Source organism: Anarhichas minor, unplaced genomic scaffold, assembly GCF_050575085.1.
Source record: "Anarhichas minor isolate MPS153535 unplaced genomic scaffold, ASM5057508v1 ptg000058l, whole genome shotgun sequence".
Lineage (NCBI taxonomy): Eukaryota > Metazoa > Chordata > Actinopteri > Perciformes > Anarhichadidae > Anarhichas > Anarhichas minor.
Genome location: NW_027466504.1, coordinates 9,450,309 through 9,471,718, shown reverse-complemented (window position 1 = coordinate 9,471,718; position 21,410 = coordinate 9,450,309). Strand labels below are relative to the sequence as shown.

Below are 21,410 nucleotides of genomic sequence, written 5' to 3'. Positions count from 1 at the left end.
AGACTAAAAGTCCTCCTACTATACAGAAAATATACTTGCAGTAAACTAAAAAGAAATGGCAACTTTGGAGCCGTTCAGGGGTATTCAATTAAAATTCCAAAAGGTCCAGATTGAGAAAATCTCCTCGGGCAAAGGTCCGGAACATTACAATAATATCTAACTTGCGCTATTTAGTGCCATATATATATATATTCAAGAAGTCTAGAAGTAGTAACGTCTCTGTGAGGTCAACAACTGTCAAATCAAATAAAGAAAGTACACATCAATTATATTTTAACAATTATTATTCTCAGTTTTCAGATTTAACTGGATGGATTATAAATAATACATAGAAATACATAAATACATGTTCTCTAATTTCAAGTAAAATAAGAGCTGCATTAAAGAATAACTGACATAACAGAAAGCTTTTCAAAAATGTGCATCTTAAAATAAAGTAATTCATTTTAGAAACATTAATTTCACTGAATTGCCCTGCAGCTTTAAATTCAGTTAATTCAGGTGTGAAGTGATGTCAATCAAAAAAGCCACGATATTATATTTTTCTCATCTTCTAAAAAGAGAAATCAGTGAGCATGGACTTTATCTGTGGTTATTAAACCACTTGTTTCAGCTCTATTCTCTCTGTTAACATCATTGTTTGTCAGTGAATTCATGCGTTAGGATTCTGATCATATTGGACTCTCAGGTTTATTTTCTGTGTCTTCATTTAGATGTGAGTTGCTACGTTTGCTCAAAAGAGTTGTGCTTTGTCTCGTAGTGTCGCTTCATTTACCGCTTTTAATAATCGTCACGGTCTCTGAACATATGAGACACACTGGTATTAAACTTTCCATGTGAAGAATTAACCTATAAGAGTCTGTTCATTCTTGGTTAAAGACTCAGGTCTCTCTGACCACTTTTCTCTTTTTGGAGAACGTTATGTGAACTTCTCTGACTCACGTATTATTCTCCTGCTCTTCCTTCTCTTCCCTCGTCTCTCCCCCGAGTGTGTACATCTCACTCCAGTCAGGAAAAGTGTCAGAATACCCATATTTGTATTCCGTCAGTATTGTTCGGGTCGGAGCTTGTGCAAATGAACTTGTTAAACCTCATTCATTATCATTACCAGACGCATGAGAGACACCAAATCATACTTAACAATGATAATATTAACCATTATGGAGCTGTGGGTTGATAGAAGAGAGAAACCCTAGAGACACCAAGAAAACGACTGATGGAATGTTTAAATGAACACTACTTAACATGGAAATGGGCAAGAAAAATAGAACATTAACATTTGCAATTAACATTAAGTCTTAATTAGCTCTATGATTGTTTGATCTCTTGACAGTAACATAATGGACATTGAGAGCATGTGTGTGTATGCAGGCGTGTGCACGTTATACTGCTTTGTGATTGCAATTTTCTTTTACAAAAGATGCATCCTTTGATAGTAAGACTTGATATGCATATAGCACAATATGCCCTCTGACGTTCCCCGATTTGCATCTAGATAGCTTTAATTATGAATAAAAGTCAAGTCACCCGATTGGATGGGATAGTGGAGAATCGATTGGGAAGCGTGAATAATGACAGAAGGCACAGCACCAATTCTTATCACAGCTCGAAGACCATATCAATCTCAATATGTGGCACAGCAAATAAGCACTTCGCTGCATTGCATGCTGGGAACATTTGTTGCAATTTAATGGCCTTGTCAAATGCAGATGATCAAAGATCATTTTTGAATATACAAATACATTTTCCTACGTATATAATGTTGTCTCAAGTAATTTAGCTGATAACGAATAGAGGTATTCATGTTGAACAATAGTTAGTTGGCACCACACCTCAAAACGTCAATACAATGGTAAAGGTGAAATAAAGGGTTAAACAAAAAGTAAACAGGAAGCAAATTGCATTTTGTCTCGACAGCCTTGACCAGAATCTCTTAATTAAGAGTAGTCAGTGAGGAGTCAGCAGGCAGTCAATGGCAATATAAGAGCATGCAGCCATAACTGGCCACCCAAAATATTATGCAGTTTGCTGCAGCAGAATGCAAGATTAGCTGTGGATGGACACAGAGGTGGAAATTCACTCACTCACTGCACACACACGCGATCACATGATTCTCCTAGCAGATAATAATGAAATAATTAATGATAAAGGCATCTTTAGTGGAGGAGCTTCAATAAATGAATATCTTGTTATTAAAAATAGCTGCTGAACGTTCATGAGGTGAGACCAACTTTTTTGAGTCATCAAACGGACTGCTTTATCTTTCCCTGTGTGACCTGAATAAAACACAGCCTTTATTTTCATAAAGCACCTCCTTAATTATTGAGCCCTAAAACCAGAAAGGAGCGGATGTGAGTCTTAGCTCGTGCTGGCAAGACAGTGTGCATCATCTAAAGCCTTTTGACGTTTGCCATAGTTATCTATTGAAATCAAAGGAGGGCATCAAACAAGTTGAATGCACATTCAAAACCACAAAGAAAAGTCACAAACAGAACATCTGCCGAGACAAGAGCTGCATGAATGAAATAAAGAAGGAATTTAGTTTGTTACTGCAGGCGGTGAGGCTGAAGTGTGCTACACAGAGCTCCACATCAGAACAGCAGATGAGACCGTGCACAGAGGTGGGGATGCTGAAAATGAGTAGTGCAAACTGATAGAGGGTGAGAGTGTTTGATGTCATCATTAAACACAACTCTGAATTTCAGCACTTTGTAATCCCATAAACAAATTGCCGACATCAGCAACATTTACAGTAGAGGACTCCTTGCTTCTGTTCATAAAGGATTATAAATACGTTCCTGTGACTGTCCACTAGTAACAGCAGCCACTCATATCACATATGTGTTGATATTGTTATATATTTAAGGGCAGTGCTACTATTTAGAGTTAGCTGGAGTCTTTGTTTGTGCTTCCGAGGTTCTGACTGACAGTCGTGTCTTTTTGTTATTCAGACCAAACACCAATGCTTCTCCAGTAACAACTTTGTAATGATGCAAATAGCTTGACAACTTTGAAACTCAGCAGACTTTCTTAACACATTATTTATGTTCTGCTTTTTGACCTCCCAAAAGCCACATTGGGGATTTCTAAGAGCAATTTTTCTCTGTCTCTATCTGGGCTGCAGCATCATCACCGGGGCCTGATTGTACTTTGATTGTTTCCAGCCCACTTCATGAGCATATGGTTTGCCTTCCAGTCCTGGTGGACTGAATCCGGACATAATGGGTTCATTAAAAATCGCCAAGACTGCTGGCATTGGGAGGTATGATTAGTGAGATAAGCAGGGGATATGAGCTTAATGGAACAAGAGGTGGCTCACCAAGATTAAAAGCCTTTTCCACACCACTGCCATTTCCCCTCCAATTCAGCAAATCACTTAATTGAAAGTCTTTTAATTTTCTTTTTAATTTTCTCCTCAAACCCCTCCTGGAATTGCAACTGCAGGATGAATGGTTGACTGAAGCATGACTGTGAGATGAATTGTATTATTCTTAAGTGATTTAGTGTGTCATTTTAGAGCCCTTTTGTGAGACCATTATTGCTGGACTATGAAACTGTTTAAATAAAGCAAATGTTTTAACTGAAATATTAGATTTTGCTACCCATATCAGCCAATGAATAAAACATAAAATACACAATGTTACTGTTCTCTTTTTGCTATAGAAACAACATAAATAGCATATTTTCAAAGTCAAAATAGAGAGAAATATCCACTGCTGTTGATCTAAAGAGTCATTAGTAAATTCAAAGACTCATACAAATCCCTACATCAAACATATCAAGAACCTGCAAAGGGCCAGATTGTATGGCGGCAGAAACATGGAAATTGGAGGTTGGCTGCTGCCAGTCAAAAATGAGTGTGAGGGCTTTGTCGTGTGATACCATGTCAAGAGCTGCAATCTCTGTGGTTTGTAGCACGGGCCTTCAGAGAAGCAGCACAGAGGATGAGAGACATAAATAAGTATGCTCTGTCAGAAGAAACCACAAAGCTGTCAGATGATGCAGCCCTCTCGGGCCTCCAATCCAAGGCCTAGCATGCACTCAGAAAAAACAACAACTATGTGTTTGTATGACTCAAATTGACGCGAAGCTATCTTAAACCAACTTAGAATCGACTCCTATTGCAAATAGAGATCGATGAATGTCATCTAATGCTGCATCCTGCTGTACTGCACGTTAACAATGGGCGCACAGACATGCACACACGCAGCCGGACACTGCACATGCAAGCACATGCCATCCTTAAACCTAATGAAAGATGTCTTTGTTAGCTCCATTAAGAAATCATCTCCTTGCTAAAGCCAGACCACGAGCTGCCACTGAGCACTCTGTCAGCAGCACGTAGACAATGGCACATCTGAAGTCTCGGTGATGATGTGACAGGCAGAATTTGGTTATGGCTCAACCCCTGGCTGGCTGATGAAAGGAGAGAGGATGAATGGGGTCTCATCGGGTTGTACTGAGAGGACTCAAACGGCAAAAAGCTCAAAGCCTTCCAGAGATCTCTCTCAATCTGTCAGGCGAGGACGAAAAGTGCCTAAGCTGAAGCTACCCAGTGCTCATACTTTAATGTCATTCAGTTTGTCTCGACAGCGGCAGACGCAAGATGGGTAATTATTTTGCATTGTAGTTTGTGTAAATTGTTCCTCTGCCGTCTGGAGCCAGTGTTACATAAACAGCTATGAAAACATCTGACGATGCTAGACGCAAAGAGGATGTGTCAGAGACGGAGAGGAGAACTCTTCTAAACACAGTGTTTGGAGAGTGAAGCGAGCTCAAGAGTAGTCTGTGTGTTGTGAAGGTCACGGCTCAGACAGCCTGTCTATCTTCATTACATCCCGTCTTGTTTTATGATATACGGGACAACATCTCAGACCAAGAGCTTGGCTGTGAGTGTGCGAGCCAGGCTGACAGCATATTTAATAGCTGTTATGCATTGAAATACAGCACAGGCTGCATTCAGCCTCCCTGCCAGAAGCCAACCTAAGCAAAACCTCGTACAGTATTTCATAAGTTTGCATTAAGAAGCCATTAGACCGGGCTGCTCACAAACAGCAACACAGGTGTCAAGAAGGGATCTTCAATAACAATATTAAACATGGGCATATGGCTGATTCCACTTCGCCGCATTTATATCAGTCACGTTATAATGCAGCATTGATAACTGCTGGTATTACTGCATTAGCATACCAGCGTGACATTTTCCAACCGCTGATTGCGGATACTACAGGCATTTCCAGTGAACGAATAATTTCAGTTCTCAGCATCAGTATGATTATCAGCATATCCAAGATAACTCATTATCTCATTTGGCACAGTGGAGTCCATCTTTTTCAAACGCCTTTGTTCGTCATGATGAACATGCTTTATCTAAAGCTTGTTATTCAATCCTCGCAGTGCTGCACAATCATATCAATCCTGAACAAGCCAACAATTTACAGCACAACAATGATCACAGAATGCCTCATTTTGAACCTTCAGATTTTCAAAACCCTCTTTTAAAAAGTAATATTAACAGTTACGATCAAAATTACAAATAAAATCACAATGCACAATTTGTACAAAGGGTCTTTAGAAATTCAGATGGGACATTTGTGAATGTGCATTCAAGCATCATTAAAAGCTTCCCCAATGCAATTAATGGAATATATTTCCTTCAAAGACTCCCATTTTCACAAAGATTGGGCTTTTTCATATTGAAAGGGCCTTTTTATTCCCTTTAACGCAGCTGATGGGAATTCATCTCATTTACTTTTTATTTTTATGACATTTCTAAACTTTATGAGACGGCTGGAGATAAATACGGCCATATTTCATTAATTGCTCCAAGCTACGAAAAAGCGATCAACATTCAATTTACAAGATGAACTTTCAGGGTTTTATGAGCAAGGACAAATATCAGACAGAAAACTCTGGCACGAAAGTGCTGAAAAATCCCAAGGCCAGACAGACATGTGAAATAATCAATAGTTCCCATTGGAGAGCAAATGTCTGCAGTATAAACTCGTTGTTTGAGCAAAATCGTGTCTGCTCAGTTCGAGGTTTGCCCTCTTCAGATGAGAAAGCTGAATTACGGCGCATCAAAGGCAGAAAATCGTACCAGATTTGCCAGAATACTTTGGCTCTGTATCCTTCAGATTAGATTTGATGTCCATCAAAGCTTTTATGAAAAACTCTATCTGTGGTGTTCACATTACAGAGTGGGAGTGCTTTTCATCCCATAACTGTGAACAAATCTAATCCGATGACTTCATGAAAGGGGTGCATTTTCATTTCAGCACTCAGGAGAGACTGTTAACAGTGATTAAAAAAATAGCCACAGATCTCATTGATTTGTTTCAGTTGAAGAAACAAGCTGGCACTGGACATCAGATTTAGAGATTGTCTAAGTTTAGAAAAGGGAATTATTGAGGATGTATCAAAAATAGATAAAGTTTGTCTTTATTGTGCAGGCCCCAGCGTCTGATACAAGTTTCAAAACCTTTACTCTTAGTCCACCTTTTCTCTCAGCCAAGAGGAAATCATGAAAGCATACGCAGGACAGGGAAGAGTTCATAGGAACACTGCTTTAGCCATGCTGGTTGAGCAGGGACAGACTCTGGTGCACTGTCAAAGTTCAGCACGTAAATGGTAATTCAGTGGTCCGGGCGAGGAGAACACAGGAGCGTACTAGAGACCACTCCACAGGACAACAGCTTCTCAACGGCCTCCAGTGAATAAAAAACAGGAAACACAGAGAATACAAAGTCACAGGACATGCTGGGCGCATGAGCGGCTCCCTTTAATATGTCTCGGATAAGGAGGAAGAAACTTTTGTCAGTCTATTAAATGAGAAAGAGGAAGTTACAGATCGAAGAGCCTTGAGCCCTGCACTGCAGTCTGCCTGTAACAAGAAAGCAGGTGAGTGTGATGTATGCAGGCCTGTTTATCGATTTGAAATTGAAATAAAGTTTATTGCCCCATTCAAATATTTCACACTGAAATATGGGCTTAACAATAAATACACAACATATGTACGGCTCACAGCCATTTATAAAAAACAAAATGAGGGGAGCAGCTCCACACTCTTCAGACCATTACTAGCATGGTAATGCTTGAATTTGGCTCGGTTCACACTGGGTCCAGAGAGGGAAAACCCAGCGATATGGAATTCAGCAGTGCAAACAAGTGAAATAAACAGCATTATGGGGGAGCAGAGAGGCAATATCAGAGATTGCCCTGAGAGAGTGTAATGGAAAAGGACTTGTTCTGTCACAGCCTCTCATGGTGATAGAATGCCACATGCTCCCTTCTGACATTGCGATATTGGCTTGGCAAGAGCTTGATGAATGTATCAGCCATAAGTCAGACAAACCCCTGCCCTTCCTGGAACAGTACCTTCTAAGATGTTTATGCCAGGGTATAAAGACAGACATTGTGTAATAGGAATGGGACCATTGTCTGAAATAAGCTTATGGAAAGCGGGCCGGTCCAATTCCAGCTATTATTTCAAATGGAATTGTATTACTCTTTGAGGTTAGATGCATTGCTGCTTGGAAAATAAGACGGGCATTTGGCTGGGGGTGACTTTGCAGCACCCCTTGAGAGAACGGGCCGTAACTTCCTGGTGCTTGGTTGTGGCAGAAGGTGAAGGCAAAGAAAGGAGAGGGAGGATGAGAGAATGAGAGGATGAGAGAATGAGGGGCGACCTTTCCCCCGGGCAGGTGATGACCTGCGCCAGACCACCTGGCTTCCTGCCAGGGTCAAGCAATTAATGCTGCCCTCTTTTGATTACTTTAGACAGCCTGGGGATACAGCAGGCCGGAAGATAGTGTCTGGTCCCGGAACGTTGCACAAGGCAGAGGAGACAGCTCTGACGAAGGTTCAAACTTGGGTCACATTGTTAACATACACAGCCGTTATAAACATCAGAAAAAGTAAGCTGCTTTGCTCAATGAGTTTTACATTTGCATAGTAATGCGGCGTAAACACACTTGGTTGTCTCTAGACCTTGTCACTCCTGTCTACAGCTTCACCGACCTGTACAGTTAATATTACCACTCACAGAGAGGGTTTGAAGATGGGTTTAAGAACTTTTCATACAGAGGGTGATATGAAGAGGCGGGCTGTGAGGATGTGTTTTTCTTTACTTCTTTTTTTCAATTAAGTTTTTCTTGTCAGACTAACAGAACAGAGTTGGTATACACCTAAGCAAGGGCCGGCAACCTTTTTCATAAGAAGCACCATTTTAAATTGTTCTTTTTTATCAGTGTGCCATTTCAACATTGCGGTTAATATTAAGTTTGAGTTTGAAACCACAATCAGCAACAGATAATCTAATTCAATCCATATTATTCTGTGCTTTTGATTAGGCATCAACCTCGCGTTAACGTGCTTGTTGTCGAAAACTGGACTTAGTCTAAATAATTGCTCCAAGACGCGTTAATCCAGTGAGACGGAGCTGAGACGCGCGCCTGCACCGATATCCTGAGAGGACAACATCCACATTTGAGATAAAATCATTAAACCTACTAACCTACTACCAATCTTATTCATCAGCAATAAACTTAACAAATACTGCGAAGAAGGCAACGGAGTACCAGCCAATCAGGAGGGTGGGTTTTAGCAGAATGCGGGTGGAGAGAACAATCAATCAAACTTACGTAAATAACAGGCCTGCAACTGCCGATGGCTGTGAAAGGGGTAATTTGGCATCGGATGAGATGGCACTTCAACATTTAAAAAAACTGTCTTGCGCACTTGTGCCTGATGTTGCCTAACCCTGCACTAAAGCATTTACTAGTGGAACTCCAGCCCCACAGCCTTAGCACAGCAAATGCCTCCTTTTCTATCCATCACCCTCCTCCACCATGCAGCTGACCTCAGTGCACAGCCGTATTTCTGGAGCCTCGTTGAGTTACAACATGTTTCACTCCGACTGTGTTAACCTCGCTGGCTGCGTCCCGCTGAGCGAGACGCCCTTGTCAATCAGCACTGTGAAGATCGTTCGTCAGCAAAGGCGATAGTCAAACAATGACATAATTTAAAGGCCTGCTGGATGCAGTTGTGTTAAGGCAAAGGCTGCGAGACACATCTGGCCATAATCACACCTGGTATTGACGTACACTGGCTCAAAGCTTTACAATTCTCTCTTCCTGCAGCTCAATAGAAAGCTCTCTTACAAAAAGGCAAACTGCATGGGGGGGTTAGCTCTTCAGAACTCAGCGTGACTTGAACTGAACCACGGCTCCAACCTTTAGCACAACTTTGAAGAGCATTCGCACCCATTTATGGTTCACTGAATCAATTGGGCATCACTAGAAATATGAGCATCTTCATCTCCACTTGAATTTCTTTCACTATACTGCTGGTTTGTACATGTGATATTTTAAGAGCTTATTAAAAGGTTGAATGTAGGGAGTATCAAGGGACTGTGGAGTGACTATTTGTATGGGCAAAATGTTTGTGTTTCTTTAATTCTGGTGATTCTTTTAAAATTCATGCAGATATAAAGAAAAACAAACCACTTGATTGTTACATGTTTGACATGACATGCAAACACTAGAGCCCTCTAACTGTTGCAATTACTGTTGCAAGGGACAACCCTTACATCTGAATACAACCTTGGGGAAAAAAAGGGCCCTGATCAAGTAATTTATGCTTAGAAATAAAACATTGACTTTCAAATGCACCACCGCCTGAAGCCAGGCTTTGAGGCTGATTTGATCCCCCTTTGAGATGGTGAGAGATACGGCCCATTCCCCCTAATCACATGCCAGAGACTGTGCAATCACACAGCAACAGCTAAAGTAATCACCGCGGTGGTCTCCACCACTCCTCCCTGAACAGAGACTCAACCCTTCAACGTCCATAGCACCGGGAAGTCCTGCATATGTGCTCCCCATACAGAAACAGACACACTGTGGCCTGCGGCACTGTAGCCCAATATTCACACTGTAAGCAAGTTTGTTGATGAGGTGGCCGATAATAACCAACTGTGAATGGTGACAGAGGCTGCCGCTGCATGAGTAGTGACCTCATGCAGAAACAAATGTTAGATTGTTAGTTTGTTGCTGCTTAGGTATTGCCTTTCATTACATTGCATACAATGCCACATGTTGCCCAAATGGTGGAGGTCAACAATCTTCACCTTTAATTTGGAAATATTTCTTCATATAACTTTTTGAAACTTCTCTAAACCTCTCCTTCATTTTGCTGGTGCTAGGCAGAGCTTTTGTTTGTGACGATTATACACTGGTTGTTCGTATACCTACGAAAAATAATATATATTTTTTGGTATATTATCCAGGTAACCTTGAAAGAGGAAGTATAAAGACTGCTAAATCACACACCGAGTGGGAGGGAGGGGAAGTGAACGGGGTCAACGAACAGCAATCTTTCAGCCAGGAGACAGCTGTTCATTCCTCATGTGAAACAAGAAGTCAACGTTGATGTCTTCACTTTCGTACATCAGTAATGGCACATCCGCGGTTATTTTGACCCAAGCGGCGAGCTATTTCTAAAGCTAACAAAGTAGTTTTGTTGCCTAACTGAGTTTCCTATGAAGGCAGGATGCATGTAACGAGCGGAAATTGACACGTTGCTGGTTTTCGTATGAAAATGCATAAAAAATGAGGAGTAACTTTTCGTAGGATATCATACGAAGCGCTTTATGAGGATACGTTGAATTGTATATATATTGACTTCACAATTCACTTCTTTTGCTTTACGTGTTAATAAGCACTTCTTTACACTTGCAGTGCTAACCAAGGTTATTTGTGTGTCCCAGACTTTATGGCTTAATATCAGCACAAGTGAGTGAGAGGACAGTGGAGTGTTTCTCATCCACTATCTGTTTCTGCAGGCCATAGATATACGACATAATTAATGGCTCTGATGAGCACCAGACATTTTTTTTTTTGTGTTGACTGAACTTGCGGCAGTCTTAAGACGAGCTTACTGGGTCATCTACTGTACTTACAAGAGCAAACACTAAACAGCCTGAATGAACACACACACACACAAAACACCTCTCTAGTTAAAGTCTCCATACTTCAGTGTGTGTGGGGTACTGCAGTGTAAAATTGGGTTCTAGAGTGAACGAGCTAGTTGGACTTTGATGAGTCTCCTGTCCTCTTCTGTACCAATAGCTCGACCCACTCTTGCTTTATCACGGTGTGCCAGCCAACCGCTATCTGCGCTACACTAAATCAATTAGCATGTCATTAAGATAGCTTGTTCCAGCACAGCAAGCATGGAGGTGGGACTACAGTATCTGCATGAACGGAGAGACCTGAACTCAGAGGGCATCGTATCTCTGCGTCCAGCTGTTAATAGTGCAGTGGGCTGTGTTTATTGGTAAGCTAGGTGCATGTGTACAAGAGCACCCGGACGAGGAGGAGATATCAGGGGATATAGCGACAGAGCATTGCCAGAACATTTGATATTCATCCCCCTCAAAACAGAAAACTCAAAGTCACCCTACATTAGACAAGAATGCGATCATTCTGCAATTACCTGGAGCAAAGCCACACCTTGGTCTTTGGACAAGATAGAGAGATGATAGGCTTAATCCCCATTCAAAGATTTCTCTCTGAATGCAAGAGTGCAATCGAACCTTTCCGATAAACATTTAAAATAAAGTATATCACGAGCTTTTGCTGCTTTTCTTTATCTTTGACAGCAGGAGCGCTGAATCAAAACTGCTTTCCCCTCTGCAGATAACATAAAGTGCTAAAAGTTAAGCATTTAAGAAATAACTTTGTGGCAATTCAGAAATTGGACCCATATCATCTCAAATCTATTTAAACACTGAAACTAGTAGTATTTAACTACACCAACCTGAGGTCAGGGGAATCAAAGAGCACACATCATATTATCCAGAGTGAGCCAGATAATAAAATCCTCAGATCATAAAAGCCATAATATCCCTATTCTGCTGCCTTGGGCCAAATGGCTGCCACTAATGTATTAGACTACATGGCATGCATTAGCACTGGTGCCAGAAAAGTAATTATCTGACAGAGAAAACTAATAAGGCATTCACACACTCTCTCTCCAAAGCATTTATATGGCCAAATCTGCAGGTGTTTGACGGTGAGGCTGAAGAGAGAATACAGTGATATCAGTTTGAACTGTGCATCTCCATCCACGAGTACAGTATGCGGATGCTCAAGTGTTTAGCCATGCTCTCAGCTCCTGATCTGGCCGTATCTCCCTGATGCTCTCAGTCACAGCAAACGATTCAAAGGGGCGAGACACTGACTTCAAAAGACAAGTACTGCCTTTGAACACCATGCCAGTTGCACAAACCATCAGCGGCACATCGGCATCCTCCAGGCATGCGCTGAGCGAATTTGTGCCTCTCTCGGCTGCAGATGCGACACTTGGCAAAGTCTTTTCACTGGATAGTAGACAATAAAAACACCACGAAGAGGAAATGCAGCAACAGAGAGCTAAAGTACAGCCCCACTTAGTGTTAGTGTCTGTTCCGGTAGCTTTCTCTTCTCAGAGTGTTTTTCATCACTTCAAACTGAATTCACTGGGGCTTTCAGTCCGTACACTAATCTAAACATGTATCTGCCACCGTCACATTTTAACCAAGAGAAAGCAATGTTGTTTTTGTTAGCTTTTTTGTATTACTATTTCTAGTCAAGGTTTTGTGACATCACAGGGAAAGGAAAGAAGGAAACATATGTAAATGCATATAAACAACTAAATTAAACACCAATAAATTAAAGGGAAAAAGCTTCTTTCATCAATAGATTGAATAACAGTCGTATGACCAGTTTGTATATACAGTATTTACTTTAAGTCCCTTGAGGTGAAACAATTAGTTAGTCAATCGACAAATACTATGATAATAGATGAATTCCTCAAAGTCATGTTTAAGCAAACATGTCCAAATTTCACTCTGTCCTGCTTCCCAAATGTGAATTTTCCTGAGGTTTTCTTTTTGTTCTATTAACGGACTACATTCCTCAGCCTGAAAATAAGTCTCAATGCCCATGCAGTCCAATTACTGGTCCCAAATTTTGTAAAAATAATAAAGGTTTGTCTTTCAGAACTGAAGAACAAGCCTCAACTGGAATAGTATTTGTTACAGTTTTCAGCCATTGATTAAAGGGAAGTTTGTATCTGTAGTCCATAGACTCAATACACTGTACATTGTCGGTGGCAGAGCAACAGAATATGCAGTAAATGTGCCCCTCAAAAAGTCTGTGGCGACTCATCATTGATGCCGAGGACTTACTCACTAAAAGGAGCATTTAAAGATTTTGTCTGACTGTGTAAAAACCTCAGTCTAGAGTAACCAGAAACATGAGTGGGCTGTCCATATTCATCTTTCCAGACTGTTATATCCACTGTGGTGCCCAACTTCCTTGTTGCTATCAAACCCCATGAGAGATGCTGCTGAATACTTAAAAAATAGTCCCTTCTATTTTGGTAATAATGGAGGAGCACAGACTGTACTGCCGGGTAGCATTATTATGCTTCAGCCTTTTAGAAAGACTGATGAAAGAAAGCTTGTATTGAAAACCCACTGTCTGGACGAGGCTAATGGAAGAGAGCTGAAAATGGTGGACTTTGAATCCGTATTCTCTTTGTGTTTGAGGCAACTCATCAACATTATAAGCCCCATGTATAGACGGGGATAAACAAGCACGAGGAGCACATACGCATGTGCTTTACTGTCTGCTTACAATGCCTGTTTGATGAAGCTGGTCACAATACTCAAAAATGTAATTCACATTTTCTAAAGGTGAGCCGCACAATATTGCCCTGATAACGGAAACCATCCATCTCATTCAGCTGAATGACAATGAATGCCTCATGTTATAGCTCCATCTGCCAAAACCCAGACAGCCTCCTGAACTGATATCCATTCACATAGAAAAAAAACAATCATACAAAACATACACCATACTGTATTTATTCCTAATAGTCACTTGACATTTGTCACAAATCTCCGTTAAGTCTCCAGCCCCGGCTTGAGGTGGGATTTATTATCAGATGTCCTGAATGACAAATGCCACTATGGTAAACAGATCATTCACAGAACAGGAAAAGGGATGTAAACACCTGTTTTGGGAGAGTCATCGGCACAGTGGAGTGCTTCATACCAAACCCCAAACCAGAGTGATGTTGAAAGGTGAACTCTCGACACATCAATTTTGTCCTGAGCAGCACAGTGCAGCAGAGCTTATTACAGACTCCCAATCTGTCTCAAGTGTTCAGACTGTGTCAGTAATGCTGGGCTGCTGGGACCTCCAAAAGCTTCATTAAAAAGCTTGGCCATCCATAGCACATCCGTGGCAGCCAAATAAAGTGTCAGACCGCGTTTTTCATCTGCAGATTAGACCTGTGTAAGCCTGAATTAAACCAAATTAGATCTGAAAATGAGAAATAAACCAAAGCCAGACGAGTGGAGGGCCGTGTGTGCTTTGACCTGGAGGAAACTTCTTCTGCAATCTTGAAGAAATTAGAGCCTTCTGGTCTGCTGTTTACACATACCCGCCCGCATATTCTATTTCATGTATCTGTGCAGGGAGGACACAGGGAGGCAGAGGCCGGACTCTCTTATTCTTTCATCTACTGTGATGTGAAGGATCTGCACTCAGGTCTCTTTAGATTAAAGGAACTGTCCTCCTTGACCACATCGAGGCTGTTTATTCTTCCACAATGGAAGTCTATGCTTTTAAGAATGAATTCCACGCTGGCATTGGGGCCCTTTGTGTGCTGGTGAGTGCATCGGTGCTACAGAGTGCTGGCCTGAGAGATAAAGTCATTGCTAATCAATCTTGCAGTGTCCTCTTTTTCTCCCTCTCTCCCTGTCTTGCGCACACACACACACTGTATGCACACAAAGTCCTCTGCCCTTTGATGTAACAGTGCCCTGAGACCTCAGACCCATGCACTTGTGTGCACATTTCAATCAGTGGACAATTACACCCCAATTGCTTAGCGTGTGACTACAACCTGACAAACTCACATATACAGTATCTCAACTGGATAACCACCAATGGAAGAAGTACTCGTATTTTTTACCTAAAAGGAGCAGTGTGTAGGTGTTTCTACAGTAGCTGAGAACGGACAAACCCTGTGTCTTGATAAGGCCTTTCAGGTTATTTTTTACGTTACCTGAAGTCCACCGGAGCTCTCCGACACTTAAAGAGAGAGGGATGAGCGAAGGGATATTCAGATGGTTGCAATCTGCAACATCCTCGCTAGCTCAGAGGTGGAGAGGGTCCTGATGGGCCTATGCCATCAGTGTAGGAACGAGTGTGAATGGGTGACATGTGTACAGCGCTTTGAGTGGTCGAAAAACTAGAAATACAAAAGCAAGTCCATAAACCATAAATCTTACAAACTAGTCCTTTAAGTAGAAGTAGCAATACCAGAGTGTAGAAGTAACGGTTCAGGTAACTGCGTGATCGATGATGTTTAAAATGAACGTCTTGTACTCGTACAGGTAACTGCATTAAGCTCGTGAATAATGATTATGCTCGTCTGGTGGGAGGGGCTTAGGACAAAGAGGGGAGAGCTGCAGGTTGAGAGCTGTAGTTTTTCAAATTCTGCCGTTTTGAGTTGTTGTTTTTCCTTTTCCAGAAAACTGCCTACCCTGCTTTAAGTACAGTATAATACATGTCTGTAGTTATTGTTCACTACTATGGATAACATGCGCACACATTCAGTGCTGGACATGCACAAACAATGCGATCAAGTAAGAGTGGTTTACGGTGGGGGGCTGTGGCCTGCACTCTGCCACTCCAGTGTGTTAGATCCTCCGCCAGCCCATTGTACTGAAATTCAGTCACAATAGCACAGTATCTTCCCCAAAGCAGAGCCCTTATCATGGCCCTGAAATGACTCGTCTCAGTGGACGCCCACAACACACTCTCCTCTGGGTCGAGTGCACATAGAGCGGTGCAATCTACTCCTATTGTTCCATGCATGATAAACTGGGCTTCAAACCACTCATTCTCGCTCTATCTTTGGAAAGCTAGTTGCAATGTGTGATATGAGTTACTGTAGCAATGCAGAACTTTTGCAAGCATGTTGATGGTATAGCGTGCAATATCTCATCTTTTTCTCAGCCTTTGAAGAGAGAAAATGAATAAAACAACAATGTGTACAACATTGCCCACACAACATTGTGCAGAACAATCAAAGCTTTTATTCCCAATCTATTTACTGACTGTAAGGTCTGTATAACACATGCAGTCGGCTTATAACTTCCTTTATGAGTTGACACAAAGCCTCAAACAGAATCATGTCGGTTATCAATCAGGTTGACAGTGGGTGTGTCTATTGAGTAAATGCTGCAGCGATAAATTGCTTTTATAAACATCTCAGACAAAGCATCTAGTGTGTAATGTACTGCTAAAGCAGCTAACAGGAAAGGCATCGTTCCTTAAGGCGCGATTAGATATTTATTTGAATTCTACTTAAATTCTCTTATTTCTGTCTGGTAAAAACTAACTGGCAATTACTTAAAAAAAAGATGTTTTCACAACTCCCTTTTAGAAAGCTGTTTCGGGATGCACCAAGAGTAACTAACCACCAAGCAATGGTGAATGAATTGAAAATTGAAGGGGAAGACCTCCTGCTTCAGTGCATGTTGTTCAGTGGTTTGATTGGAAGACTTTCAAATGTAATACTGCTGTGCTTCTGTGTAAAAATGTATCACTTAATTCTCTCTGATCTCGTTGAAAGCTTACTCACTCCTGGTGTAGTTACAGTTGAAGATCCACTGCTTGTGCTTGCGGAAATTTGCCAAACAGTGTTCAGGGAAGCCTCCGTAGACGTCTTCCCCTCTCCATGAATTGCAATATTTCCCACTTGATCTACCGACACCAAAGATAGCTATCAGCCAATGCATCAGAAAATTGTCCATTATGTGCGGCAGAGCAGTCTCCATACGGCAAGTAGCAATCCTTGGATGTGGAACAACACAACCACAAAAGTCAGCTTTGCACATTAGCTCGTTATTTACAGTCAGCAATAAGCTATAGAAAACCTTCTTTACGCCAGAGCATTGATGGATTCCCCAAGTACATGTTACAGCAATCATCAGGAAGTGAACAATTGTCGCAAACATAGCACATCAACTGCAAAGCAATCCAGCAGCTCGGAACCATTTGGCTGCCTGTTCCCAACATCTGTAACACCAGCTGAGGGATGTTGTAGCACATGAAGCTGTGAGCTTTATAGAACACCTCACTCCACAGTGACAGGTATAAACAGTGCCACAGTTAACAGAGATGACCCTCGAAGGTTACCATTACTCACTGTCTCACAAACTGATGCATGTCCTGTACAAACAGCCTCCTGACAACTGGACAAAAATCATCACAGACAATGAAAATATATGAGGCTGATAAACCCTTTTAATACATGTCACATATAATAATGCTGCAGAAAAAGCATTGTGTACGTAACTTACTCAGAATTGCTTGTGTTTAAATTAGTCCTTGCTTTAATTTGGTTGTTTCACGTGGAGTTTGACCTGGTTAATTATTGCTGATACATTACAAGACAGTCACAAGCGCAAAATATGACATCACTTGATTTACAGATCAAAGCCACATATTAAACGGACTTTAGAAACTAGCACACACAGTGTTTGTTTTTCTCACTGTGTGGATAGTTAGACAGCAGTGTTGGCTTCTCTTTGGTTGAGATCCTTGGAGCAGCCCGCAGCTCAATCATCAGCAAAAGCTGCTTTAGAATAAAGATGTCCACATCCATTTCAGCATCTTTGTGATGGTCATTTCAAATGAAGACCAGTTTCCTACTCACCTAAACACTCACAAATTGAAGATAATCATCTCTTTTTCAGATGATACCATTCCTCTTGCTTTTCGCTTTAGAATGACCAAATGAATTGTAGTGGTACAGTCCAATTGATACGATCATGTCACTTTACCTTTATATACTTTTACTTACCGTTTAACTTACCTGTTTAAGTCTCTCTATATATAATTTATACTATATATACTTTCTGTCTTAGATACCCTTTTCTACTTGCATGTTTCTATTTTTCTACTTATTGATAGGAGCATTGCTGGAGGGAGCCTGAGCTCTTCTCAGTAATTGTTGTGCATATGACATACAAGAACGGAAGATTGAATTTGTATTTCCAGACTCAAGCTATCAGTCCTTGAAAGGCATCATTATAATTCATCTAATACAAAACCAATTTCAGATTATTTCATCTGATGTGTTTATGTTTTTCTGGGTTTAATCGCTTTCCCCAGCATAGACTAATTAAACATTTAACAGACCATTTACGCCCTGATTAGTCTCAGACTGGCTTTTAATTTGATATGCATTCAGACCACAAACTAAATGGCTGATCAAGCAAGGCAGGTGGATGAGATGTCTGTCTGATACGGAGATGCATGATAATTAGTGTTCTGTGTTTCAGCTGTGGTCCAATCAACTCCTGAAGCAGCAGAATCATAAAATACACCGTGCCTGCACTGAAGTATGGATTGACAGCTATTTGTTTTGAACATGCATTACCCTGCCATGTCCTACCTTATCCGGGTTCTCTTCAATCCAGCTCTTTACTGTGTTCAGAGCAATGTCAGCTGCAGGCTCATTCGGAAAGCCTAGAAGAGAGGAACAAAAAAAAAAAAACAGTGTCAATACAAGTTGTATCCAACATGCATATGTGAGAGGGAGACAAAAACAGACAGGCGAACAGACAGACAAACCGATATCTCCACAGGTAACAGCGTTTCTCTTAAATCAATGGAAAGCAGCACAAGCTGTTCGTCTCTGGTAGAGGAGACCAGCTGTCTGATAAACTGCTGTAGATGTGTGTTGCCAGATGCAGAGTGTTGGGAAAACACAAACAGACATATTCAGGGGGCACAAAGTGTGGATACAAGCTGCATATTTATACATCACACCCTCAGGTAGAACTGATTAATGTTTTGTCTTTAGGGGTGAACATTGCACATGGAAGTGTGATCACTCACACTACCCTATTTCACCCAGAACTAACATGCAGGAAGTTAGTGCGGCTAAGAAGCAACGTGGCTAACTAGTGTATTAATCACAACCGTTGTGCCTGCTAAGGAGTCCTTACACAGTGTTAACACAATGTATCGATCCAAACACACAGATTGCAGTTTGATCAATTTTTAATAAGGCCAGCTGAGGGAGGACTCCGCTGGATGCTGATCTCAAGATCATTTGCTGCCACTGCAGAGAACTTCCCAAGACCCAACACTTAGAGTGAGCTATTGACTGTAAAAGCCCTTGAGCCAGCCTTGCTCCAGCTGGAGAGTATATAAGCCATTACTAAAAGCGCTGACAATCTTCTACTCTGTCACAGAGAAGTGTTTCAGTTGTCTTCATTTCAAAGTAATTGTAGTTGAGTTTGGGCTTCTGTGCCCTTCACAAAACTTGACAGAAGCATTTTATTCTAAAGCCTCGGTGCAAATCTGCAGAGCTAGTATGAAGTTGCCGTGCAGGTACGCCTTAACATTGTAAAGTTAGGCCCAGAAGCCGACAAACAAACATGGCCCATTTTGTCAGTCCCGAGTGACCCATGCTCACGTTTTAAAACTTACAGCTCTCTCATATTATAACCTCTGACCTCCATAAGGGACCACAGGTTGCGGCGGCCACCTTCTTCCTATAACGACAGAGGTCTAGACCTCAATTTCATCCCACATCAACTGATACAAGGGCCACACCACAGTTGCAGCTGCATGGGTCGTGTTCTCAAATATTTTTCTTTTCCCGGGGTCATTGCCACCACTAAACATACTTTGACCTATGAAACAGGCTTACAAGTACTGCAACGACCCCTACCCTTTAAGGTGGATGTAAAGAGAAATGAAAGCCACGAAGCCTAACATTTCCTGAATTCTTTCATCTCTCACCTGCTGTCAAAGCCTCTCAATAACTATTCAGTAAATGCTTTAAATCAACTGCCTTGACAACTCTCGCCTATCTGACTGCCGTTGACTTCTCTCCCTTTCTGTTTTTCTTCTCCTACCCCTTCCCAGCCTGACAGGAGTGGTTGATTTACTCTGAGGAGAGGAGAAGGGCTGAAGTGCTGCCGAGCCTGGCTGAGCCCCTGTTCAAGCCCTGGGTGGAGCGAGATGTGAGCTGCATACCAGCCAGCAGTGACAGCCAGTCTGCTCCTATGGCTCTGTTAGGCAGTGTCTGCAGACAGTGCATGGCCCGTTCACGGCTCCTGCCCTTCAAAAGCTGCCCCCAGAGCTCTGTGCTCAGAACCTAATCCAGCATGCCAAATCAGTTTGCAGGTCACCTGACTCCTCTTGTCTCCCAAACACACTTAACCTTTTCGGTGATATCACTTTGTCTGGTGATGTTTCCTTTTTAAAATCCGTTTCCACACGTACGCAGGTGTACCAACACTCCAACTCACACGTCAAGTAACGTAGGCCAACAGATGTGCGGAAAAACAAAAAAACTGAGAAAGAAAAGATCCACAGAGATAGGACCAGCTGTTTAGGAAGAGCACACGCAGCGGGAGAGGTGTCAGAGAAGTAAGCACAAAAACAAACTAAATAAATGAGCAAATTATAATAAAAAGTCAGGACCCGTCTTTGTGCTCTTACAATGCTACCTTACAAAAACTAACAGGACATAGTCATATATTAGGTAATTTTGGTCACCAGTAGTGTGTGGACGGCATCGAGTCTATTTAATCTATTCAGTGTGGAGTTTCTACAAATGCTTTATTGATTTGAGAGCTATACCTATTAATCATAGCAGGGCTGAATGGAGAGAGAGAGAGAGAGAGAGAGGTGAAAAGGAGTGAACTGTAAAACCAGTGAATAAGATAACAGGAAAGTAGAATGATAGATGTAAACAAACATTGGAAAAGAGATGATATAAAGAGAGGTAGATGGAAAGCTGCTAAAAGGGGTTCAGTGCAGCTCGGGGCAGGCTGCCAGAAGAACTCTGCTCGACAGGAACATCAACGGCCCAAGGTCAACAGCAGTGGTTCGAGTGCATCGGCTGCTCTCTCTCTCTCTCTCATCATTTGTCTCCTTCACAGCATTCACTACCTCTACCTCTACTCTCTTTGTCCCTGTCAGCTTGGCAAAGTATGTTTATATGCTTAAAAACAGCAACGATAAAATACCCTGAATCATCACTTCCGTCAACTCTCTTGGCCACATGAGCCACGGCCCTGTTAGTGCAAAATCCACTTACAGGAGTTCAAAACACTGATGTTCAGAAAAGGATTGAGTGGGCTGACTCTTTTATGTGGTCAAGTACACACAAAATAAAATGTCCAGTGTTTTACTTCTACATCTTCTCCCTTCAACACCTCATTCTCTGTTGCTCCATTTGCTGTGTGGAGGGTTCGGTGAAAGCTAATCTGTCAGGAGGTGGAGCGCTGGCGTCAGGCGCAGTGATGGTGGGCCCTCCAGGGT

General features: G+C 41.7%; 1 protein-coding gene across 3 annotated transcripts in view; it reads right to left on the bottom strand.

The window, feature by feature from the left end:
- Window positions 1-21,410, bottom strand: part of macrod2 (mono-ADP ribosylhydrolase 2) — a 377,161-nt gene that overhangs the window by 63,669 nt on the left and 292,082 nt on the right. For all 3 annotated transcript variants that reach the window (XM_076077082.1, XM_076077083.1, XM_076077084.1), the window contains exon 8: window positions 18,523-18,596. In XM_076077082.1, the coding sequence (XP_075933197.1) occupies window positions 18,523-18,596 (74 nt within the window). The remainder of the gene's footprint in view (window positions 1-18,522; window positions 18,597-21,410) is intronic.